The 27025-nt window shown below is 36.7% G+C and overlaps 2 protein-coding genes across 6 annotated transcripts; one reads left to right on the top strand and one right to left on the bottom strand.

Annotated features, from left to right (window-relative positions):
• Nucleotides 1–1865: 1865 nt before the first annotated feature.
• Nucleotides 1866–23241, bottom strand: LOC107686196 (disintegrin and metalloproteinase domain-containing protein 22-like). 5 transcript variants are annotated; one of them, XM_016483113.1, is made up of 27 exons: nucleotides 23165–23241; nucleotides 21696–21765; nucleotides 21468–21526; nucleotides 20548–20622; nucleotides 20366–20437; nucleotides 19770–19936; nucleotides 19600–19684; nucleotides 19406–19496; nucleotides 19225–19276; nucleotides 15061–15160; nucleotides 14610–14681; nucleotides 14437–14529; nucleotides 14273–14353; nucleotides 13621–13671; nucleotides 13435–13498; nucleotides 13027–13132; nucleotides 12644–12763; nucleotides 12401–12569; nucleotides 11306–11417; nucleotides 10068–10158; nucleotides 9498–9551; nucleotides 8744–8944; nucleotides 7509–7609; nucleotides 7345–7411; nucleotides 3772–3895; nucleotides 2101–2153; nucleotides 1866–1975 (listed from the first exon to the last, which is right to left on the bottom strand). In XM_016483113.1, the coding sequence occupies exons 1-26, from the start codon at nucleotides 23204–23206 to the stop codon at nucleotides 2133–2135; spliced, it is 2340 nt and encodes a 779-aa protein (XP_016338599.1). In that variant the 5' UTR covers nucleotides 23207–23241; the 3' UTR covers nucleotides 1866–1975; nucleotides 2101–2132. The 5 variants fall into 5 exon arrangements, with proteins under 5 accessions (XP_016338599.1, XP_016338595.1, XP_016338621.1 ...); XM_016483109.1 differs by having other exon boundaries at nucleotides 1866–2153; XM_016483135.1 differs by having other exon boundaries at nucleotides 1866–2153; nucleotides 8837–8944.
• On the top strand, nucleotides 23190–26273 carry LOC107686255 (claudin-12-like). The gene is given in 4 exon segments (XM_016483181.1): nucleotides 23190–23481; nucleotides 25341–25862; nucleotides 25865–25994; nucleotides 25996–26273. Coding segments are annotated over 4 exon segments (1011 nt in total). The 5' UTR covers nucleotides 23190–23204; the 3' UTR covers nucleotides 26078–26273.
• The last annotated feature ends 752 nt before the right edge of the window (nucleotides 26274–27025 follow it).

The raw sequence follows: 27025 nt of genomic DNA, 5'->3' as shown, positions 1-27025 counted from the left end.
GACCTTGATTATGCTGGGTACACACCACAAGATAATCGGGCTGATTTTGGTCCGATTTCTCCCCTTCCGACAATAGGTAATGTCCCGATTATCTTGGAGGTTCTAAAGATTATCTTATCAGATTTTCCTGTGGTGTGAGGTGTGTTAAGAGTGACTGAATCTGCTCGGAAGAACATCGGAGGCGCCCCAATCGCGAATCGTAAATATTCAACATGTTAAATATTTACGATCAGAAATCCTGATGTGTGGGGGAAACCCCAAGGACACCACACACTATAGGAGCAAAATGGTTAAATCTAGGAATTTTTGTCCTCATGTTTGTGGTCTCTCACATCTTGAAGATCTTATAAGATTTTAAAAATCTTTTAGTGTGTACCCAGCATTAGTTGGTTCAGGTGTGTTTGATTAGGGTTGGAGCTGAACTCCCCAGGAGCAGGGTTGAAGACCTATGATGTATGCTATTGTGAACAATTCATCCATTCATATTTATTTTCTCTCTCTCTCTCTCTCTCTTAACCTCGTAATGTTTAATCAAGATGTTTGGTGGCTTGTTTCCACCATGGAATTAAAAAAAAAGTAATTGAGACTTTTTATCTCACAATTCTGGTAGAAAAGTAACAATTGCAAGTTATAAACTCAGATTTGCAAGAAAAAACTCCAGAATTGTAGATACAGAGTTGCAATTCCCTTTTTTAATTGTTTTATTCTGTGACAGAAACAAGCTTCCATTAAAAACGACCGACTTCTCTCTGGTGATATATGTCAGACTTCTCCAATCATTTAGTCCACTTAAACCCCGCCTCTGTCTTGCAGTCACCAAATGAATCGAATGGGTGGAGCTGGATGACGTTTCCGGATCTAGTTATGTTCAGGGATAGGGTTATGGTTATTTAGGGTGTGGTTAGACCTTAAAGCTCCACCCATTACATCCAGAGAATGGAAGCTGGATGTCAAGCTCTGCAGCGACCACCTTCTTCTGCAGACTGGCATTCAGATCTGCCTCCATCAATCAAAAACCTACAGATGGAAGCAGGTCCCTGTCCTAAAGTTTTTCTTTTTCAATAATCAGTTACACTCAAGATATACATCACAGAGGAAAAAAAGATCTGTAGCTATTTCCATTTGTCACAACTTTAAAATTGATCTTAACACCTTTAACTACTCAATTTGAAGTAGAAGATTTTGGACATTACAAAAGTGTCAGTGATCGTGACGTACTGCTATGATCTGGAACTGATGCAGAAATCATGAAATGGCGCTTCTGCCTTGTAGCGTGTGCTAGGCTTGTGATGGATTCTGTAAATTTAGGAAGACGATCACAGGACAGACACTCTAAAGCAGAAGAGAAGTTCCACCACGCTCTGCACAACCAAACATTAAAACCGAAAAATACAACACTCTCACATTTCACTCTGAATTATATGACATATGTACAAAATTCTCTGAGAAGAGATGACTGCATGAACGGGCCCGGGTGATGTTCTGGTGAAGTGGACGTGGGGGTTTCAAATGGGATTGAATCTTACCAGCCTACGAAGCTGTCCTTCAATACATGCGGCACCCTTGAGTGAAAGATCTTAAAACATTTGTACATCGTTACACTACAAGGAATCGATAAACATGTTTTCTCATGCATACAGCAGTAGGTTCTACAGTGACAGCGTGCGCTCAAAACAATAGTTAACTTCCTGCTCCTGCATGAGCTTCTTGCACCCAGGCAACAAGGGCACCAATCACAAGACAGCATGTGTTTGGAGGCGGGGCAGGGCATGTGTGGGGTCACAAGAGGGGGCGGGGTTTAACGAGGGCAGGAGTGGCTGCTGTTGTTTCTGTTTCTGCTTAGCACGGCTGCCATTCCGGGTTTGTCTCGTGATGAAATCGTGTTCCTGAGTCCTGTTTATGAATGACAGCAGGAATGGAAATCTGATACCACGCTCCTCAACATCCAGGGTGAGACTGCTCCATGCCACAAATGCTGAACAGAGATCAGAGGAGACCACGCCCAACTCTTCCATTCACTCGTCCCTTGTTTCTCCATTTGAATTCCTTATTTTCTTATTTCATTTTCTCATTCATACAAAAGCGGAGGAAAATCCTTACGGAGTTTTGCAGACCAGTTTCGAGGAGTTCTTTTATATTGACGTTTCCCACAGCTGAAACAGATCACGCACAGACAAAATGAACACATGCTATTCAAGCCAGTCATGATGAAAAAAGTATGCATGCTTATTATGATTATTACAATAATGTGCAGGCGGCACAAAGTCTTCAGCAAAATTAGATTTTCTTGATTAAATATTTGAGAATTTCTTTCAAGAAAATTGTCAAGAATTGCACTTAGGAACATTCTTAGAAACTTCTTAAAATTAATCTTAAAAAATGTCTTATCTTCCTTCAAGTTTTTTTGTGAATGTGGCCCCAGGCTTGTGGGTATCTAGTTTACTTTTGACTAAGTGCTTCATATGATCTGTGCATGATAGCAATGGGAAAACAACGCTTTTCGAAGCTCTGAACCAATTGTTTTGTGTTATTAGGCAGGGCTTGACAAACAAGTCAATTAGTAACATTTATTTTCCTTTTTTGTACACACACATAAGTATTAAAATTCATTAAATTAATTAAAAATGAACCTACATTATAAAACTAATCAGAGATGAATTTGACGTGTTCACCAGATCAATGTCATCCAGTGTTATTTTAGTATAATTGAGATACTATTATAGTTTTTAAATATATTTTGAATTAGATTTTATTTTTGTTTTCTGATTTCATGTTAATTTTAGTTAAAAGTTTTAGTAATTTTGTTGTGTGCTTTTTGTTGTCATTTTTATTAGTTTTTGTTGGTTTTACATAGGTTTATATAGGTTTTATGAATTTTTATTTCAGTTTTAATTTTGGTTAAAGGGGTCATATGATGCGATTTCAAGTTTTCCTTTCTCTTTGGAGTGTCGGGCTTGAACTGATGGTAAAACTAATGACATTATTTACTGTCTTTACATTTATTTTGAAAGATGAAGCTCGCGATTATGGTAAGGGGCGTTACATTTCCGACGAGTGCTTGCGGTGTTCGGCCAATCACAATGCACTGGGTCAGCTGGCCAATCAGAGCAGACTGCGCTTGTCGGAAGGAGGGACTTTGTAGAAAACGAAGCGTTTGAGAGAGGCGGGGCATAGAGGACCTACAATAATGTACAGTATTTGAAAAATAATGTGTTTTTTGAACATTAAAGCATGTCAACATATCCTGTTACACCAAATACACAAAATAATGATCTTTTAAAAAGCATCATATGACCCCTTTAAGTACATCAAGTTAAACTAAATGAAAATTAGAAATGTTGCCTTGGAAACTAGCTGAAATCAAATACATTTTCATATTTTATTTTATTTCAGCTAGCATTTATTTTATTCAAGTAACGATTTTTTTTAATGGTTTTAGTTTTAGTTAACTACTGTATATTAACCCTCACGCCATCTAGTGGCGAACCATTGGAATTTTGAAAGTTTGATACAAGTTCCGAACCATTGATTCAAAACAAATGTAAATGCTGTAAATGTTTCAAAGTTTCTTGAAGCAGCATTTCGAAAGATCTCCTCATTAGTGGACTGATCATCTTGAGTAAAAGCTCTAAAGTTACACATTGTGCAGAAAATGTGGTGTAATAACCCCTTGAGAAACAAAAGCTAAATCATTGTTCTGAGGAAACTGTCTAAATAATTTAATCATGTACTTATGATAATATAGTGACGCTGACATATGGTAAGTCTTACCCTGGCACTCTGTCTGTTGGCCTTCCTCTCCTCATCTGGAAGGGGAGGCATGGGGTAGGGGTATCTCCGGCTGGAGGCGATGGAGCCCGTTGAAGAAGTGGGCGATTTGGCGGGTGACAGTGTCCTGAGGGTACGGAGAGATGTGACATTAGTACTGTAGTGCATGAACCGGATACTAGCATTAACAAACATGGAGCTGTCACCTTTGACCCCTTGAAGAGGTCAGAGGGAGTGTTTCCACGGCAAACCATCATCCAAAATCACTAACTTCATCAGTCCTTGCCACAAAAATACCCACTGGCTCTTACTGGAGAGTGAAGCTGGGCAGATACCGCGAGCACAATGTAGTGCTGTTGGGATGTTTAACAAACGTCATGTGGGCTTACAAACATGGCGGACATGATGAGGTGATCAGGACAGACACATGTGATCATCGTCACAGAGACTTATGTCAGCCAAATGATGATGACATCACAGAGTGCAAAAGCGACACACGTTAAGCAGCAGCCGGCATGCAGAGAGGGACACTGAGTGTGAGAGGTATAGAGCAGTGGAGGAGGAATAAAACAAAAAACTAAAATCAAACAAACACAGAGCTTTAACGACAATAAATGAGACTGGTTTGGTCTTTTGATGTTCACACACAGATGCAAAAATAAAACAACCTACACAGAGCACCTGAGTGAATCCCACGAAAACACATCCTAGTTATATTTCAGTCCAAAATCAAAAGAAAATATTATGTTCAGTAAAATGAATTAGATAATTATGATATACATGATAATGACATAAAATATATATACCCATATAAAATAATTTTTAGGAACATGATCATTGGCACTGTGACAATGTTTCCCACACATTCAAGTCTTAAGACACTACTTGAAAAATGTATAATTATAACTGATTGGTGATTCTAATTTATAGTCATTTTAACTGTACTACAGTGAAAGAACTACTGTAATATCTTTATTTAAATTCAAATAGATTAAAGGTAGTAAAAATGTACAATGATGTATATTTGCTTTACAATAAAGAGAATTTTGATTGTTGAATGAATTGTTGATTGTTGAAGGATTGTTTATTTTTATTTGCATTACAATAATGAGAATTTTGAGATTTCTTTTTAAATGTCCTTTTTTTGTCATTAAAATAATGTCACAATGTAACAAAAAAACTTCATGGTCCTAAAAATATTTTCTATGTGAAAAATTATTTCTTATTTCAGTTGATTTTGGACTGAAATCTCATCTGAACATGTTCTTGATTTGGTGAGATGATCATATGAAAGGCATTCTTGGATACTTGCATCCCATGATTTTTGATGTTTACATCAAATGATGTACTGATTATCAAATGCCTTCTGTCTTCCTTTAAAGACAAGCCATCAGTTAAACAACTGTTTCGTGTATGAATGGAAGATTTCTAAGGACAAACATTTATGACTTATGATTACAAAACACTGGATGTCTGGATATACTGTTGATTCTTTTAACTGTAGAAATGTTCATGCATTTACAATACACTACTTTTAAATAACTTTCTCTAATATGTGACACTGCAGTTTAATTTGTAGTGTATCTGTTGATGACTTGTTGCAATGGAATAATAAAGGCTTAGAAGAAACAAATACATTGAAATTAATATTTGATTTGGGGTCGTTTCTGCCAGCAAGTGCTCTTCAAACCTTAGCACTCAGCTCTCATCTCTGAAAAATGATATTTGGTCAGGGGAACGAACAACTGAGGAGGGAAACTGATGAATAGGGGACAGATATAATGCAGTCTGATGTTATTGTACCTAATATAAGGTCCTTCAGTGTTTTTATTCACATCTTCTACCCATTTAGTTACATAATACTCTGATTTGACGCAAGGGGTTAAATACCTGCAGGAGGATGGGGAAGGAGCGATAGTGAACAGAGAGATAGAGAAAGGGAAGGGTATGGGGAGAAGAGAAAGAACAGGAGAGATAGGAGAAACAGGATAAAGAAGGAAGTTGGTAAAAGTTCTTTACGGTCCAAGATGCAGGTGAGAGATCAGACAGCAGCTTAGACTACAGCACCTACACAGATATCATGAAGCTTTTTCACTTTATGGTTGGTGCAGGACAGAAACAATCAAAGACTCTACAAAAAACAGCTGCTGTAACATCAGCATCCAATTGACCTTAGTTCACCCAAAAATGTCAAATTTGTCAATTTACTTGTCGTTCCAAACCTATTTGATTTTCTTTCTTCAGTGGAACACAAACTAGAATGTTCTTTTCAATACAATGAAAGTGAAATAGGGTTAGTGTATATCTAAAATGACAAAAACAGAATAATAAAAGTAGTCCGTATGACTTGTGCACTGTATTCAAAGCCATACAAGAACTTTTATTAAGTACTTTAAGCCGTATTCGATGAAAATCTTCCCCTTCCTGTAGCACTAATATCTCATTCACACATGCATATTCAAAAGTTTACAGTTTACTATTGTTCAAAAGTTTGGGGTCAGTAAGCCGACTGATTTTTTTTTTTTTTAAAGAACTGAACACTGAACTGAAAAAAGTGGGAAAAAAAATCTTCTGTAACATTATAAATGTCTTTAATATTTCAGATAAATGCTGTTCTTTTGAATTTTCGATTCATAAAAGGATCCTGAAAAATACTGCATCACAGTTTCCGCAGTAATATTACAATATTATATCTATACTATATAATATTTCTTCAAGCATCAAGGTTGAATAAATGTATGCAAATTAGATTTAAGAGCTATGGCACAGGTTAAGGTTATCAGTAATTACACGTGAATTACGATCTCTTCCACATATCATAACATATGGCCTCAGAAGACTTAGAATATAGTGCTTGAGTCAAACTGACTACTTTTTTGATAATATTTAATAGCTTAACAGGCCCTGATCACTAAATGGTTTAGCATAAAAAAAGCATCAAAATTCTGTTCGCTTTCTAAAGACAGAAAGTCATACAGGTTTGGAATGACATGATAAGTGAATGATGATTTATTTTTCAGTGAACTATTCCTTTAAATTTAGCAGAACTTTTCCACAACCATCAAGCTATTCAACATTAAAGCACATCTCAGAAGTACGATGCTGCTGACTATAATGCGTTTCTGAATATGTCTTGCTTGAGATTTGAACGAATATTTGAATATAAAGTTGTAGTATTTGTGTAGGTCAGCTGCATGTTGTGTTTTGTTTTAGTTGTGGTCAGTTTGTCACATGCGTTTGAAAAAAGAGAGTTGAGGCGCAGAAACGAGCATCAAGCTGAAATCAGAATCAGAGTGTATCTTGTGTTCATAAAGATGATGACAGACGTGCAGGTCAGTTTCAACGTGCTGTTTGTTCCAGAGGTTAAACCGATGCACACATCAATGCACACTCAAAACAAACCAACATTTACTCCAAACACACAAAATAACGTTTCAGTTCATTTGCTTGGACTTCTACAGACTGTAGTACTGAAACATGGCATAGAGTTTAAGACTCAATGCAAAGTCCAACATCTACATCAGTCTCTGTACGGTGTCATGTGACACGTCACTGTGGCAACACTGCATCTCTTACTCTGTGGAGTTGGAGCGTGGACGGAACTTCTTTCCCTTGAGCTTCTTACGGGTACCTGTGATGTTTCCTACATCGACAGAGGAGAAGAACACATGATATGAATGCTGAGACGAATCTGATGCAAGCTCTGCCATTTCGAGCAGATGTATTTATGGGTGCGTTACCTTGCCATGAGTTGCTCCTGGGTCGTCCATTTTCACAGACGTCAGAAATGTGCTTGGCATCTGGGATTCTTTCACTCCAGGAGTGAGACAGACCATTAGATCTTCAGACCAAAGAACAGAGAAATTCTTATTGAAGTTCATTAAATGCAGTTAGAGATTAAAAGGGTTCTGTATGAGGAAAACAAATGACAGAGACATCACATGGGCCATTCCTACTAAGCAGTACATTTTAATGTTCCCATACATTAGATAAAATATTGGACTCACTGGTATTAAAGATAGAAATCATATCAGTTTGCTTTCTTTTAGCACACAATTAAGTGTGTTTTTCCCATGTCTCTGTGTGCTGCATACTATCATGGAAAACTGGCAATGTATTAGGCAATATTGCAGGGGTTTCTTAATTTCTCTTCCTTTAATCAAAATGTCTAGCTAGAAATCAAAAGTTCTTTCTTATTACAGTACATTAATTTTTAAGCAGAGATCAAAAGATACTGTAAAGTAGGAATGACCCACATCATTGTGATGAGCAGAACAAACACACTGAAATGAGCAAGATGAGATCATGGAGATGGACACCATGAAGACACTGACTTACTTATGTCCCAGTATTAATGATACAGGAGCCTGATAGGACTAACAATAACCAAGAGAAAGACAAACGGACAGTTTTGAGCACAAACCTGCAGCAGAGAAGTCATTAAAGAAGGAATAAAAATCTTCAAGTCTTGACTAAAAACGAGGTCCAGTAGAAGGAACTGCACAGTTTATTTTGAAGAAGTCTGTGCCAAATAAAACTGGAATTATTTCACACTTTTAATCTACTAGACTGCAATGTGACTAAATCCAGCGCAAATGGTGACTGACTTCTGAGATGTTTGTCCTGAGGAAAATAATCTCACATACATCTCTAGTTTGAGAAGAGATCACAATGTCTCAAACTGTGTTCAGATTTGCAAAGATGCTTAAAGTCAGAGATCTCAGTATGAACTTTAACATTTCTCATCAAATTATGTATGAGCATCAAGTTCATAGCTATATACTTTTACTATATGTTACAATATGTCTCATTCATGTCTTAAGTCTCCAATTTTCACAGAAACATCTGAGATAAAGTTGATACTTAAATGAAACATAACTGGGAACTCCATTAAGTCTGTTGAGCTCTCAAAGTAAACTTTTACACTATTTGTTAGCAGAGCAGGCAAAGCGATGAAGATGGAGATGAAGCACACCTGAAGCCGAACAGAGAGATGTTTTGGCTGATGGAAGGGATAGATGGGGTGAAAGAGCAGGTGTTGATTTGGAGGTGAGACAGATAGGCAGACCTCTTCTTGGAGCTGCTGCCGGAGTTTGAGCTCACGCCCTGCGGCATATCACTGTACAGAGAATCAGCATCTCCAGGCTTCTTCACGTAATCACCAGGAGGCATTTGACTAACAAAATGAAGAAAGTTTGATCTGAAAACTGAGCTGGGAATATTATCCACCAGCAAAAATCTTAAATCTGATCACTTAGAAAATTATATGAAGTACACTACGATTCAAAAGTTTGGGGTCAGATTTTTAAAAAGATATTAATACTTTTATTCAGCAAGCACACATCAAAATGATCAAAAGAGACAGTAAAAAGATTTGTTACAGAAGATTTATATTTAGAATAAATCCTGTTCTTCTGAACTTTCTTTTCATGAATGAATTTCAGCAATAATCAGCACAACTTTTTTCAACATTGATAATAATTAGAAGAAATGTGAACACCAAATCAGCATATAAGAATTTATGTGAAATTATGTTAAATATAATTTAAAAATCTTACCTACCCAAACTTTTGGGTGGAAAATGTAATACATAGGTTAGGGAGCTTGTTGGAATCCTTAATCCAAAAGTATAAGCAATAATAATAACCTTAGCAGTAATTCGAAACTTTCCTCTCCCTCACACAACACATAAAAACACTCTCAGAAAACGAAGAGAAAGGAGAACAAACCGACAGAATCTTCTGTGTACATCTGACTCAACATACTGACGCTGTCTGTAGCTCCTTCACATGGGAGAAAACACAGAAAAAAGCAACAACCACAATTAGTGCAAAACATCCAGGGAAAAGCATAATAAAAGAACAAATGTAAAACTGTATATCATTTGGTTCTGTATGTGGTAAACAATGCCTGTTGCAATCACGAGTACATGTAAAATGCCAGTTTAAGGGACAGTTCACCCAAAAATGACTGTGTCTTCCTCACTCGTTCCAAACATGTATGTATGACTTTTTCTTTTCCGTGGAGCACACAGAAGGAAGTTTAGAAAATTTCTGAGGTGCTCTTCACCATGCTATTAAAGTGAAGGCAGAAGCTGTTGTGCTCCAAAAGTTTCAACAAAATAAAAAAAAATAGCCCTTTGGAGATTCTGCTAATCTTCTTCTGAGTTCAGTGCAAGAAAGTTTGGAATGACATGAAGGTAAATGGTGATAGAATTTTAATTTTGGGGTGGACTATCCCTTTAAATAAAGTTTAAAAATGTTTTCAGCTATTGTGGGGTCTGTAGTCATGTGACTCACTTGTATCCCCATGCAGAAATGCCAAGAATCAGTGCAAGGACCAGGATAGAGCCTGCAATGGCCCCGATGATGATGTTAGTAGTGATGGTGCCTGTCAGAGGAACAGAACATTTAATGTGTAGCCATGGCAACTAAAAGTCAACACTGACCTGCAATCATCTGGACAAACCAAAACTAATCTGATATAGATACAGAATCTTTTTTTTTTGTCCAGTTGATTGCATGCCAAAATCAATCTGGAATAAAAACAGATAAGAGACAGAAACCAGAAAAAAAGATTTAGATAAAGATTTATGACTCTTTCTGTCCACGGAGGCTGTACGTTAAAGGCATCCATTTAAAATCAAATCCATAAAACAGGATATATGACGACGTTTATAACAACACAGCACAGCAGATAAACACTGCTAGCTTTCATTTAGACAGAAACACGGAGGAATGATGGGGCGAGTGAACGACAAAACGACAACAAACAACAACTCAAATCTAAACTCACTGTCACTCCAGCAAAAGACATGAGCCTGTCCACAATGAACGAGTGCATATAAACAAAAGCCATGAAACAGAAAAATAAAAAGAGAAATTAAAAGCGTGTGAAATGTGTGTGAGTGGTGAATGAACTGTTGAACATGAACATGAAAACAGAACAGAAGAAAAACAGACTAATAAAAAAAATTATCTTGATATATTCAGCATTCATGTATTTATATATATATATATATATATATTTGTTAAATATCTTAATGGTTATGTATCTGAAACAGCTTACAATTGTGTTGCAATAACAGGAACCATCAAATTTAACCTAACAGTCAAGTAGATTCAAAATGTTTAATGTAAGGTTTAATTTAATGTAAAAATCTTGTAAATAATTAATCAATTCTAAACTGTTTTTCACTAAATAAATTAAAATGATCAAATAAAATCCTTCAGTGCATTAATATCACTGATGCTTAAGAGAGCACCTTATTTCTTGTAAAGTTGACATATGTATCCGTTTTACACAAATGACCAATGAAATATGCCCAGACACGACATCTGATTCTTTAAGCTTTAAGCAAGGTGGTGAGTCTCCACTTGCTGGAGACTTTTGCTCATAACTGCCATGTCTGCTGCTTCTGGATTCATGTCATAAGCTGGTTTTGTAATGCATGTTGGTAAAGGATCTCCAAATAGTGGAATTGGTTCTGCATATCATTCTCTTGTAAAGATTAAGCAAAGGTGAAAGTTTGGCCTACCTGGTGTTTTGGCTGTGGGTCGCACCAGCAGGTAACTCAGAGGAGAGGTGGAGTTACAGTCCTCACCTGCCCAGCCCAGGTCACACACACACCTGAGCTCATTACTGCACACCTACAGCACACACACACACACACACACACACACACACACATATAGATAAAGCAATTATAGAATGAAGTCAAAACACAGTGATGAACAGCAGCATTTAACTAAATCGTTTGCTACAATAAAAGATGATGCAGGGACTTAAATCAGTGAACTGTTTATTAAAATATTATGGGTATTTATATAAAATATAAATATAGCACATGAAAGAGTTCAATCTGGCCCACAGTATGATTTATTACGGTATTTAAAATGTATTAAATTTTGACAATTTATTATTGTCTTTTTATTATTATTTATACATTCATAATAAATTATTTTACATTAAAATCAGTGCTTTCAATCCATTAAAATGTTAGCTAATTAATAGCACATTTTTCTGTAATCGCAATTAATCACATCTAACATAAACATTAGTAACCATAAATACATTTTCACAATGAATCTCCAAATTAAAGTAGAAAAAATATAAAGACGGTATATTTTAAATATTTGTTTAATCACCAATACCAATACTGACAGATATTTTTTTTTAGATATAAATGTTGCTATTCTACATTATAGTAAAATCTGTGCCATCATTTAATAGACTTAAACTGTTACAGAACATTATTATATAAAAATAGTATAACTTTTAATTTAAGTGAACTTACAACAATCTTCACATTATCCCATCAGCCTATCATAAATTTCACATTTAGCTGTGCCTTTTATATAGTGTATATAGTAATATAGTGATGTTTCTTTCTCTACCAATATCAGGCTTCTCTGTTTGAATGAAAGCTGTCAGGTCATTTTTGCCACACTTAGAATATCTGGCACATTTATTTTCACAATAAATAAGAAAATTACCATTTCACAGTCCAAACTGTCTTCTAATTATTTATTCATGGCGTTTGGCACTTGTTAATGTGAACCTTTTTTTTCAGCTGAAACTGGATCAGTGGGTGACACAACTGTCACAATTCACACCACACACAATCTCTCACCCCATGTCCGGAGCAGATCACCCTTTCGTTGGTGCCGGGGCACGTGCTGAAGTTGAATTCCTGCACTAGGAGGCATTTGTGATTAAAGCAGATGCGATCTGTCCCACATGCCGTTCCATCCTCTACGTATCCCAAATCAGTGTTGCCATCAATCAGCACATGGCCTCCACTGAAACATTCAAACTCACTTTAGGAAAATCAATCACATAGAAAGCTGAAGTGAGCGTGTGTTTGTGTACGTACCTGCAGTCCAGTGAGGCGCTGTGCTGGGCCACAGAGAAAGAAGTCAAACCTCCCTGTAACTCTCCTAGTCTGGGTGCAGGAGAAATGTTGGAGCACAGCAGGTATCCACAGTGTACATCCCTAAAACACACACATGCACACTTTTTAATCTAGATAGAGTAAATAAAATTAAGGTAATCCCATAATAAATGAGAAAAAAGTAATTAGCACAAGATTAACACAAACTAGGAAATTATGTGATTTTAAGCATAATTTTCAAGCCTGGAAAAATTCATAGAAATTTCTATAATATAATATATATTTTTTTAAATATACAATATACATACACACACTTTTAAGGTTAACACACTTCCCCATCAGTGTGGTATGACCGTCAAACTCACTGTTTTTTGCACTGAATCCAGGTGTCTCTGTCACGTCCACAGTTGCCCTTCTCTGTGCCCTCAATGTTGAGTTTCTCATAGCAAAACTTATCAGCCGATGTTGCTTCTTTAGAAACAGAGACATCACACGTCATAATTACATCAGCACCACTAACTGAAATAAATATGTTTAAGTTAAAGTACTACAATGAATAACACTAAAACTGAAATAAAAATGAATTAAGGCCAAATAGAATAAAAAAATGAACACATTGAAATATTATTAAAAAGAACTAATAAAGTTAAAATAAAATTAAAAGTTAAGTTAAAATTAAATAAAATGAAATATAAAATGTAAAAAAATTATTCAAAATAATAATAAATAATGTAATAGCATATAAATAATACTAAAATAACTTTGCCACTCACTCTCTCCCCAGAGGTATTTGCACTGTCCGTCCTTGGTTTTGCACCTGCCATTGAAACATCTTCCCTAAAATGAGTGAAATTAAGAAAAATAGGTTACACTGATATATCAAAATAACATGAGATGATAAATAATAAATTATGACTAATATATATACAGTATATACATTTGATATACATAAAACTCACTTGGTCTTTCTCACATGTGTACCCATCCATCTTGTGCAGGTTTGGAGGACACTAAAAAATATATGGAGTTTTACATTTTAAAGCATGTTTAGAATGGCATACTATTTACTGTTTTTAAATGAATGTCGTATGCAGTATACCAGATAGAGTACGATATGTGAATTTGATGTATGCATAGAATACTAGTATGATCTACTAGATTTGCAGAAATGTGCAATATACAGCAGAGCACACTGAATGGAATACTGTCCCATAATGCAAAGTGTTTGACTTGAACCAGAAGCTATATCTTATATATTCATGTTCATCTAAGTGACAGCCATACCATTAAACCGATTAAAAAGATTAAGATTCAAAAAAAAAAAAAAATCTATGTAAAAAATTTAATTGTGATGTTTTTATCAGCTGTTTGGACTCTCATTCTGGTGGCATCCATTCACTGCAGAGGATCCATTGGTGAGAAAGTCATGTAATGTTGTAACGTTAAATTTCTCCCCAAATCTGTTCAAATGAAGAAACAAACTCATCTACATCTTGGATGGCCTGAGGGTTAGTAAATTTTCAACACATTTTCTTTTTTAAACTATTCCTTTGATGTATTAATTCTACTGCTGTAGGATGTGTTGTGAGATGTATGTAACAGTGCCCTCACCTGGCTGGAGTTCCCAGTGCACATGTCAGGTATGTCACAATCATTGACAGCGTCACGACAAAGTACACCCATAAACTCCAGCTACAGAGATAGCACAATGATCATTAAAAGTCACACACACAAACAGAAGGCTACAGAGTTTTCTTGTTCGACTCAGCGCCTACCTGACAGTTCTTACAACAGAGACCATCACTGCATTTGGCTCCCTGAGTCAACATACATTTCTTGCAGCAGTTCTCCCCTTCTCTAGCACACTCCTGCAGAAAGACAGAAAAAAACTGATTACATAAGCAGTGTCAGATTAATGTGATCATGATGTTGATGTAAGATCACTCACGGCTGGGCTTCCACAGTCACACTCCTCTCCTGCCTCCACAAAACTATTTCCACACTCTGGAGGATCCAAGAGCTACAGAACAAAAAAAGAGTTATAAAGCAAGAGCACTGTTACTTGTTCATTTTATATATATATATATATAAGGGTTCTTTGAATAGTTCATAAGAAAAGCATTTATTTGAAACAATGTCTTAACTGTTCATTTTGATTAATGTAATGCATCCTTGCTAAATAAAAATATTAATTTCTATAAAATATGTAAATAAATAAATTCTTCCTGACCCCAAACTTTTGAATATCATTGTATGTCTAAAACTTTGTGAATAAACGTTCCAATTTTGTGGAAACCCGTGGCACTGGAGTTCTGTGGGTGCAGATTTTGTTTGGGTTTGGTGACATACTAAGGAAAGTGATTGCTATGAACACCCAGTCAGAACTGAAGTGGCTTTACCTTTGAAGGTTTGTTGAAGAGACACGCACCACCTCCACTGTTCAGGAAATCATGATACTCTTCCACGTTACAGTCAGAAAATCTCTTGGGTAAGTAGAAGCTGTTAGAGAGAACAACAAAGCACTAGAGTCATACTGCCTAACTTTACTTTCACGCTCTATGTTTAACACAACCACTGAGACAGGCTATAAAAAAGAGTGTTTGTAATGCTAACCAAAGTCTCACTGAGCTTAAACTGAAAAGCAACAAACCTTAACTCAGTCACCACGTTTACATGCACATTGTTTTCTGATTAAGGTATTTTAGCCATAATTTTGAAAACAATTCCTGAATGCTGCACATGTAATCATATTGGAATATATGGAAATACTGGACGTGCTTACCAATAGAGAATTATTTTTCTTTGGCCATATGTATATGTAAATGAACAAGTGGATGTTCCAATTACAAATAAAAAAGCATTTATCATTATTACAGGGAAATGCCAGCTGCCCTGTTCAGATTGGTTAATGACAATCAAGTTAAATCACATTTACATGACACATACTCTAACTAATCAGAATACGACCAAATTCCAAAATCAAAATGTTCATGTAAACCTGGTCACTGTTGTGGAAAAGTTCTCATGGGGGCAAATTAATGCTAAAAATTACAGGCTTGGGACAGAAAACAAGATTAATGTGAACTGGTCACACTGAATGTAAACATCAGTCTGGTTAAATGGGGAAATGGTTACATGGCTACTGAATCTTTTTAATTCAGACCAGCAGAGGGCAGGACTCAGACACAAAGAACAATAAAACACATAGTACAAACACAAGGGCTACAGCAGCCAGATTTGTTGAAAATAGGTTGTAAGAATCAGTCAATTCCCTGTATTTACAGGCAGACCTTTACCTCTTCAATATGATGGACATGCAGTGTATTGCATTATATATAAATAACAGTTGCTAAATGCATTCACATCTACATTTACATTTATTGGTTGCTTATTAGCATGCATATTATTAGAAGATTGGCTGTTTATTAGTACTTATAAAACACATATGAATGCCTTATTCTGCATGACCATATTTTAGTCATGCATTTTTTCTTATGAACACCCTGCAGTTCACGAAACCTAGTTTGGGAAACCCTGGTCTGAAATACCACTCTTTCTTTTTAGGTGAATCCTCTCTGATTCTGATGACACTTTCCTCATTCTTCCATCTGCATCCAATAGATTAAAATCACAGTTTATCCACTTGTAAACACAGAGGTGTGGCAGTACGCTCAAACTGTACGAGAACGCTGAACACTGCTCAGCCTGTATCAGCTGGGTCGCTGCCCTCAATATCATTCCGAGGCTTTAAGCACTATTCCAATCTGTGACAATCTGCAACAATGCAGTTTCAGGAAGCCTTAACCGGAGACTGAGAATCAATAAGTGCATATCTCACAGTATGCCATGTGTAAGTGGTTACTCTTCGTTTACCAGACGCTGAGTGTGATCCTGGAATATCCAGGCACCTTGTCTTACCTGCTTGAGCATGGGTAATTAATTTTAAAGTGTTGCAGACATTTTCACAGGATTGTTAACAACTGGTAGACATACTTAAAGGGGGAAAACAGAGAACACAAAACATCCTGCCACATTAACAATGGAGTTAGTGGATCAGATCAGAAATGCAGGCTGCACGGAAAATAAACTTCTCAAAACATCCATCAATGGAGAGACAGATCGACATGAGCGTGTCTGTCTGAAAGGCCATTGATACTAGTGTTAATAACATGAGCCGTGAGAGTGTGCTGTAACTTTCAGGAAATTATGGACATATATATCAAAAACAACCCAACAACATCATATGTGCATGTTGAAACCAGAGGACTTTCTCATACTCAGAAGTTTGGACTTTTTGCCCCAATAGTCCCATATTCTCCTGATAGTGAGAAAGTGCTTAGCTCTGTGTGGTGATTACAACACTTTTTCTCTTAGTTTTTCATCTTCTACACATGGTATTTCAGTTTGGAGGTCCAAAAACTGTTAATGACTAATATATGTGTTCAGAAACATGACTTGTGAAGAGAAGAAGTCTTATTTGAGAAGCTAAGCAAACAGCAAGACGGAGGGTGAACACACACTGAGAGTGCTGGTGTGAATTTCAGCTAACGTCCTGTCAGTAAGCCATTATACATCAGATGGCAAATGTCACTTTTGTCTAGGAAATTATGATTATCTAATTGTATTATAAAAGCAGACTTTTGTATTTAGAGGTAGACTGTGTGTGTGTCACACATGCTTTATGACATTTGGCATTAGCATGAAATCATGATTGTTCTGTTCTTTTGAGTATGAATGACTGCAGACAGTTTTAAACACTTTAAAGGGGACATATCACGGAAAATTTGATTTTCCTTTATCTTGTGAAATAAAAGAGTGATACTATTTTTTTTTAACTCAAAACTTCCATTCCAAAAAAAAACTATGCTGCAAAACAATCTTTATACTTATGACCATACAAGGATGTAAACTGGTGTTCAGCTACTTGATTTTGTTGTGGATTTTATTTTATTTTTTTTTGCAGAAAGGCTTTTATTTAATTACGGTAAAGTTCACACTATATAGATCCTGACAGCAAACCCAAAAAAAGCCTGTTTAATTCTAGGAGGTGGAAAATACTGAAAGATCTTAGCTAATATTATCAGACTGAAATGCATGATATGACCCCTTTAAACTGAGAGGAGCCCAATAATCCTCTCTTAACGAAACATGTCCCACTATGAGCTGTCAGCCAAATTAAAAACCAGTAAGAAAGAGAGCACATAGGAAACTGCAGAATATTCCAACACAATGCAACTTCTGCCATATTGCTCTCTTGACTGAATAAAATTGAGGCCATAATGCTATTAGATGGAGTGAGTGGCTGAAAAGACTCAGCAGCTGACTGGTTGACAGGACACGAGCGAGTAGCATGACACAACCAAGCGTCTGCTCACCTGCTGTCCCATTCGGGATTGAGGGGAAATGCAAAAGGTATTAAAACACATGGATAAAGACAAACCAACACACACAGACGCACACTATGACATTAACAAAATCACTTCACAGGTATCTGATCACCTCACATCAAAGCATTTCTCGAATAACCACTGTGAACATTTCTGACTGTTTTAAGCATATATACTAATTATTAGCTGTGGTTTGTTATTCTGTTAATACAATTTTTCAGTTTGACACTGAAAAACACTGCCTGTGAATGTTAGACTGCTAAAAAAAAAAAAGATCCAGGGCAAATTTGAAACATGAACAGTGAAATTTCAAAATCCACATGTGAAATGTCAACAGTGGAGAGCCAAACGTAGAAAATCGGACTATAATGATCAATAACACTTTCTCATGACATTTTGAGGATATCATGTTCTAATTTTACACAGGAGTTCATATTTCAATCTTACAAAAATGCTCTATTTCAACCCAATATCAAAAGAAAAAAATATGTATTTGGCATAAAGAAAACAGTATTTTAGAAATAAAGTTTTATTTGCAGTGTATTTTGATGATAATTAAGAACACTGACATTCATCTGGATGTCATCTGGAGTTTTTATGTAATGTTCAATTGTGATTCTTATTACTTTAATACAATAAAAGAATTCATTTTTGGCACATTACAATAATAAGACTTGATTTTAGGGTGAAATGTGAATGTGAAATCTGCATATTTTGTGGAAGGTTTTGTGAGATTCACCCTCACAGATTGTAATGCTAATTTACCCACCCATCAACAGTCTGTGAGGCTCCCGTGAAAATGAGAACAGGACACAAATACGAGTAAACGCTGAGACAGATGAATTGAGAAGCCAAATTATTTACTGCCACCTAGTGGAATTCATGAAATAGTGTTTAAATCTGTCTCAAAGTTTCTCACTGGCTGCCAGTTAACAACATCTGACGTGACAGAAAGTGTTATGAATCAGTGAGTGGCACAGATTTCAAACACTGTTACTTTGACTACATTTAATTTAAAGTTATTTAAGCAACAAAACACAGGAACACAGACTCAGCACAAAGCATGACAGGCTGTTTTAGTAAGACTAATATGCATGTCCAATAGGGTCTCAAAACGTAAGTGAGTTATGTGTATGTGTTAGGAAATCTGGGAAATCTGCTTTATTAGAAACTTACCCAACATCATCCATTATGCAGCCAGACCATTTATCTTCACACTTGCACTCCCCTGTGAGGGAAAGACGAAGACGGATTACAGTGACAAACTATGAGAGTCTGCTTGTGTGAGTACTCCTGTATTTACTGCCAAAGCACATACAAAAAATATAAAAGTTGAATAGGAAACGAGAACACTCACCATTTAAAATGCGTTTCTTATCAGAAAATATGCCGATATTTTGTCCTAGTGACTGGGCGAGAGCTATGGCCATTTCTTCGGTCTTTCCATACTAACAAATTAGAGAAAAAATCACCCAAACAAAAGCCTTTGAGACTGATAAACAGATTACTTTTCATTAGTTAAAAGCATCTTTCATAACCATAACCACAAACCTCATTGACTCCGCCTCCTTTAGTGAGTGAGCAGACTCCGCCCATATATGAGGCTCCTCCCCAGTTGCTATGGAAACGGTTGCCCCTAAAAGAAGAGAGAAAACTGATTAGAAATGCCAATTTACCTGATCATAAAACTAATGTCTGCTGTGTATTTTTTGATAACTCACGAGAAAAGGTGAACGGAGTCACACTTTTCTTTAATAAAGTCTCTTCGGTACTTCATAAACTCTCGTAATGTCACCATGGGATCGTCATTGATATTAAATCTGTTGTCTGCAGCCCATGTTTCCATCGCAACCAAGACAATTCTAGTGTTGAGTTGCTCTTTGAAGTACTGCAGATACAAACAAAAATGTTTTATTAACAAGAGGTGAACAAAGAATTCTATCTTTTTCAAGTAAATCTGAATCCCCAAGACACAGATGATGACTGCAGGATGATGGATGTTTTTTTTTATTCTAGAGCTCAATTTGACATATCGAACAACAGAGTGACGCAGATAAATGCCAACTGTCTCTCAAAGAGAGAGAGAGAAATGGAGGGATGTTTATGTGACTGTCAAGGGCAGACAGACTGACAAACAAACAGATAAAGCAGCTTATGACGTGACTGTCAGAATGCACAAGGTCTATTTGTCTTGGGAAACCGATGAGGATCAGCCTTCTGTTTAATGGATATACAGTGTAAGAACAAAAATTATTAAAAGGATATATTATTAAAATTAATAATAGAAGACTATGAATTGTATACATTAGCAACTTACCAGATCAGCCATATTTACAACAGATTTGGCGTAGTTATTAGTTTGTCCAACAGAAAGGCGATGTTTCTTGTACTGGGAAAAATGAATGTGAATACATAGTAAAATGAATGCATTGCAGGCATTAAGAAAGAAAACAATGATAAATTGGTTAATATGTTGGTTAATTAGGTCACTCATCTTACCATTAAATGATCATTTATGACCATCAGCTCTATATATTTGGTCTCATCTGAAACACTCCGTGGAGTTCGCAATATCTGTGAGAAATTTGACAGTGCATCATTTTCATGTAGTTTATGACTTTGATTAGCTCTGAGACAGTGACAACAAGAGATTGGAATCGTAATGATTCTGGATCCAATTCCAATTAAGGAATCTTGTTACTTTACGATTCCATAAACATTTCTTTTAGTTTTGAAGAAGAAATTAATACGCAAAGTGTGGAAAATAATTCTTAATGCATTCAATACTATCAGCAGCCTGTTACGAAATAATTAGATGATTTAAGATCTAAACGGAACAGTAATAATTCAAAAATATTTTTTAATCCCAAAAAACAATGTATCACACACTCAGAAGTTTTGTTCATTCTTGTGCATAGACTGACATGCACTGACATTGCGTTGTCATGACAACAGTAAAGTTTAAAAGTTGCACTGATGTGAATACGGCATATTTTATTTATATTTTGTTAAAGCCTTCCAGCAACATCAGTAGAAAAATGCAGATGTTCTAGAACAACAGAATCAAATTATTATTCTATTATTATTTAATATTATATAATTTATATAATATTATTCCAATATTATTTTAAAAAGGAAAGCATTCTGAACTATTCGTGATTCCCAATCCTAGTGACAAACATGTTTCATATCATCACCCTGCAGCATGCAAAACATGCTTACTGCAGAGAAACAGCTGATCTATACATTAGTGCCATAAAGAGTCCACAGCCCTGCTGTAAATATTTGATGGGGATGGAAAGAAAGACACAGAAGAAACAGAAAGAGAGCAGCACTTACAACAGCACTGAAATCACATCAGATCACACACACACACACAAACACAAACCATGAGCCATGCATGTTATAAGTATACACACCTGTCTCTTTTTCCTCCTGTGGGCGGCACTAGACAGTGGTGGGTTCTGGAACAGTGACTCTGCCAGGTAAACAAATATTAACTATCAGTATGGACAGTTGAGCACAAAGTGCCTGCATACAAAACTAACTCATTCTGCTTCATTAATTATCCCCCATGGGCCCTTATATATAGTATACTCATGCTATATACATCATGCTTTAAACCTGAACACCAGAATGGTTCATACCTGCAGAAATGAAGTCCTCTGGGGGGTCCAAACCAGGAGACTGATAAATCATGTGCACATGATCCTCCTCCTACAGGGAAAAATCAGAGCATACGATATGATTCATATTTGTCAAATACCCCTATGTAACACTTAGAGAGTTTGATAAGACACACTGTTAAGTTTGTATAAGAAAGAGAAAGAGAAAGTCACATTTTGATTTAGGCAATTTGTGTCTAAAAGTTCTAAATGCACTAATTACAATATTTTGTAGGCCTAAACAAGTTTGTTACAGTATGTTACAGTTTTGTTGTTTAAATTAATTTTCCTCAAAAGATTTTTTAAATGTTTATACAGACTTTGACAAAAAATATGACTATCCTATTCACAAATGTGACATCAAGCTTATTGTGAGGAAATAGTTAAGACAGTTTAGAAAATAAGATGGAAAAGTGGAAAATGAATGTTTTGACTACCGTTTGTTGGAGGCTCTAAAATACAACTTGATTTGCTTGAGAGGAGGCTCCACGGACTGTCGTTAAAATTAGCAACAGAATTGTCTTTTAAAAGGCCACTGTATGATTCGCACACTGTTAATTTGAATATTTATACTGGTTTTGCGTTTATTCACGTTACACTCTAACGTTATAGTTTAATAGCACAACGTCACGCCGCACCCGCCTCAGTGAATTTGTGCGCGCTCCCGAAGAGTCCCCAAACACAAACACTACACGACGAAACCGCACAGAAGATCACCGATTGCGTGATAAAATGACCGTTATATCACCAAAAGAGTCATTTAAAGCGCACTGTTAATCAGGTATGTGTGCGATATATTGGTCCTGAGAGCGTCACTCGGATGAAACTAAAGCGCAACATGTTGTATCATAATGTTAGCCGTTAGCTGAGATGATCTTGTTAGCGCTCGAATATACTCTTGAATTAATCAAAACAAACCATAAACCAAAAACAACACTTCTGAGCTCGTGAAAACACAACAAATGTAACTTTAAAATAAGTCGCTTCTGATAGACACAGCAAGAAAATCCTTACAGAGATGCGATTGTCTGACGTCTATTGTTGTAAAGACAGCGCGCACGTTACGCAGACATACATTTACTCTCCATGTAAACAGTACTCATCATGCCTGTTGTACATATACACAGAGAAATTTATTGTAGTCTACGCTTAGAAACACACATTAACGCTTAATACACACACACACACTCATACTTAATACGACACATATTTAAGCATTGCAGTCATCACTGGATTTTGGCTCATCTTTACTGTATGTCTGTGAAGGAGTGGGCATTACAATAAGACTTCCAGTACACTTTCTAAATTTACATACAATGGTATGAAAACTTTCACTTTGTAAGCAAACTTGCAAATGACCTGAAGACTGCAGAATGAAATGAGAGAAAAAAAACATGAATCTTTTTTCTCTGGTCATTCTTCTCCTTGACTAAAAATGTAATTTCATGTACCCTTTCCCCACAAGGTTCCATTTTTTTCCTGCCTCCAGTCATGTCTTGTCGTGACGTTCATGCCACCAATGCTTTCGCCTTCATCATCGCGATGCTGTCAGTGGTCGGTCTGACCGTCGCCACGCTCGTTCCCCAGTGGAGAACCACCCGCCTGCTCACCTACAACCGCAATGCCAAAAACGTGACCATGTACGACGGCCTGTGGACCAAGTGTGTGCTGCGAGATGGTTCTTCGGGTTGCTATTACTTTGATGCAGACTGGTATGCGAAAGTAGACCAGTTGTACCTCAGACTGCTGCAGTTCTGTTTACCTGCTGGTAGGTGCTCATGATGGGTACAATGAACTAGTTCTTCAGTTTATAAGGCTGTATGTACTACTTTTTCCTCTCTAATTCCATGTTTTCCATTTTAATTCTGTTTTAATAGCTTAATTTTAAAGAGGCCATATGATGCTTGTTACTGTTTTCTTTTTGTATGTTTATGTATAAAATCTGCAAAGTTACCACAAAGGGATTTATTCTAGCAAACAGAGAACACTGCTCCAGACTTGCCTAAAATGCACTGATTGAAGTCTAGATGTTACTTCTGCAAACATCTACATCACAGTTTGAAATATTAGCATAATGCCTGCCCAAAGGCATATGCAAAGCAAGAAGGTCAGGTGAACTGTAGTCTCAGCCTCAGACGTCACGCCCACAGACCGTTGGCTGAATGCCTGATACATACAGCGCACAAAACTGGAAACACTTACAGGTCCCCTGAAATGCTTAGAAACACACAGCGTTGCTCTGTGTTGACGTCATTTTAACTGAAACAGGAAGACAGGGCGGTTGCCTACATTGTGCCATTCACTGTACAGAAAATACTAATTCTGTGGACAAGTGACCGATTTCAGTCGCGGCTTCAGCGTCTATTTTATAGTGTAGGGGGCGGCGGGCGCTTCGGATTCTAGAGAGCATTTGATTGGACAGAATACACCAAATTGGAAACACTTCGGGAGTTTCGAAGTCGTCATTGGATTGGTTGAATTATACAGGATTTCTGGGAGATGTGTGTGTCGCATTTTTTAATGTTGCACCTGGAAACAAAGATACAGTGCTGCCAAACCCCCTCATGGAAGAAAGAAGCCGTCGTGTTTACAACTGTGACGATTAGCACTTATCAGGATCAACTAAATGCTGGATTTTCAAAAGTATGTGGAATATTTAAAGTTCGGGGCATAGAATCTTTAAAATAATACATTTTTTCCATGCCCCTAAACATGACGTGGCACAAAACAAAACGTGATTGGTTGCTTTACCTGGCAGTCATATGCCCTCTTGGGCGGGCCTTGGCCATTCAAAGTGGCCAAGGTTCCCAGACCTTCTGCCGTCACTCTGAAGGTCTGGCTACGCGAGACTAGGTGAACTATAGTGCTATGTTGTGGAGATGCTGTGTGTTTCAATGCGAAAGCAAAAGTCCTTTGTTTGGCCTTCTGAAAACGGATTAAATTAGGAATCAGTGGTTCAGATTTACCAGTTTAAATTTTTTTTTTTTTAATGAAATCAAATGAAATGTGAACAATTCCTTTCATTTTTTGGCAAACAGTGCTGCACAACAGGGGTTTAATGTTTAAAACAAGGATGACAAATTGTGATATTCCTTAAAAAACTGTCATATTATTAGTGTTACTAAGTATATTCTACTTTACAATAGTAATATATTTCTGTCATAATTTCTTCAGGTTTCAAACCAAACGGATTGTAGTTGAGACCTTTGGGTTTCTGCGTCTATATGACAAAATTTTGTCAAATGTAATGGTAAAACTTGTGATGTGACTCTTAGAGCAGCTCTGGAGATGAAGTTCACATGTAGTGTCCTATATATAGTGAGACAGCAGCTGCTGAAAACACAAGCTGTGCTGCTCATTTAGTCATTTATCTACTTCATATTAAATAGCAGTCTTTTTGCAGTTTATATTCACTGACACTAATCTATATCGCAGTTTGATTAAATGAACAGCTCTACTTTTGATTTATTCATCCAATTTGTGCCAAATTCCAGGACATTCTGCATTGTACATTAAATTCAAATTTTTTTTGACTGGTTTCAGTGATTCCGTCCTCATTTTTTGCATCACGGAAATCATAGGGTTGATTCTGTTTATTCTGTTGACATCAGCCTCTTTTCTCCACAGGTCTGCTGTTTTCCAGCTTGGCTCTTCTGCTCTGTCTCACTGGCATGTGTAAAACTGCTTGCTGCTCCAAAACTCCTGATGACATCAAGAACTCCCACTGCTTGGTCAACAGCTCAGGCTGCCATCTAGTGGCTGGGATGCTTCTGTTTCTAGGCGGGGCCATTGCCATGCCGCCCTCTGTCTGGTTCCTGTTCCACACGCGTAACCTTAATGAGCGCTACGATAATCTGTTTGCTGTTGAGTTTGGGGTGTATGTGGCCATCAGCAGTGCTGGTGGTCTGATCTTAGCCGCTCTGCTGATGTTCATGTGGTATTGCATGTGTAAAAAACTGCCTTCACCCTTCTGGCTACCTCTACCTGAAGGACCTGCAATGACCAACAGCCTCTCCGCGCAGCCCCTCATGACCAACGGCTTGCCTTCTCCCATGACATACGCACCCCAGAGCTTCCCTCCGGCTGTTCTGGATGCCCCCACTTTTGTTCCAGCACAGGGTTACCCTCAACCTGCACCCACACAGCCTATGTCTACATGCCACAGATGTCCATACCTGATAGTTACGGCTCAGAAGTTGGAGCCTCACAGGCATATAGATACGCTCCCTCTCAAAGCTTTGCGCCTTCTCAGGGATATGCCCCATCTCAAAGCTACGCCCCCTCAGAGGTATGCTGGGCACCGCTATTCCACACGCTCCCGTATGTCGGGCATTGAGATTGACATTCCTGTCCTTACAGACTGACATTGAGTTAGTTGTTTCAAATCAAACAGGTCAAACTGGTATTCTATTCCTATAAATTAGAAATGGTAAATTAGCTGTGGCATTGAATTTGAACAAAATGGTGAAATTGAAAGAAACGCCTTTAATTCAGTTGATGTTGCAGGTGCTTCTTAGTAATAGCACTGAAAATGGCCAAAACAACGTAAAAATATTCATCAAACCAATAACACAAGTGGAATTAGAAAGTTGTGTACCTCTCTCAATAAGCTTTATTCATAAAACACAAGCAGAACAAATTTCTGTGTAAACTGTTCATTATTTCACTGAGTATGTTGCATTAAATTCAGTGTGACAGGTTTACGTATTATGTACACAGAAATTAATTCTGTTATGTCTTTATTCTGCTTTTAAACCTCAACAGTAACACTGAACTTTTTAACCTGTTAGTGAATATGCCTGCTAATATCTAAATGTGATTAGTAATTGCTAAAAAGAGACGCAACCTACACTCTGTTTTATGACTGCTTACACTTGTATTACTGTCAATGCCATGAAGTTTCACATTTGCCTTTTTTACGTTGCCTTGTTGTAATACCTGAACATCATGTTTTTGTTTTGTTTTTCTAACTTTCTGATGTTACATAATGTGAAGGATAATTAATTTTTACCTGCTGTTTATTATTATTTTTGCAATGGAAAGAAATTTTTAATTTTTGTTTTGTTGTCAGTTTAAAAACTGTCAAGATGCTACATGAACACTTACGTAACATAATCTGTTTTTTTTTTTATGTTTAAGGGTTTGCAGGTTTTAAAAAATAACCTTGTAGTCTGACTTGTTACTCACCGATGCCTGATGCCTTTTGAGCAGTTTAACTACTGTTATCAAGACTACTTCCACTTTTAGATTTATGCTTTGTAATAAGCCTTACATGAGCAACAAAACATGAATGAAACACTACACTGCATTCC

The sequence above is a fragment of the Sinocyclocheilus anshuiensis genome, unplaced genomic scaffold (assembly GCF_001515605.1).
Source record: "Sinocyclocheilus anshuiensis isolate Anshui unplaced genomic scaffold, SAMN03320099.WGS_v1.1 scaffold389, whole genome shotgun sequence".
NCBI lineage: Eukaryota > Metazoa > Chordata > Actinopteri > Cypriniformes > Cyprinidae > Sinocyclocheilus > Sinocyclocheilus anshuiensis.
This window is presented reverse-complemented; position numbering and strand designations above follow the sequence as displayed.

Coding starts and splice junctions, on each gene's coding strand:
- LOC107686196 (XM_016483109.1), bottom strand. CDS start 23,206: ATGACTGGAGGCAGGAAAAAAATGGAACCTTGTGGGGAAAGG. Junction 11,418..12,400: donor TGATCTGCTCCGGACATGGG/GTGAGAGATTGT, acceptor TGTGTGCTGTAG/GTGTGCAGTAATGAGCTCAG. Junction 7,610..8,743: donor ATCTCTCTGTTCGGCTTCAG/GTGTGCTTCATC, acceptor TTTGGTCTGAAG/ATCTAATGGTCTGTCTCACT.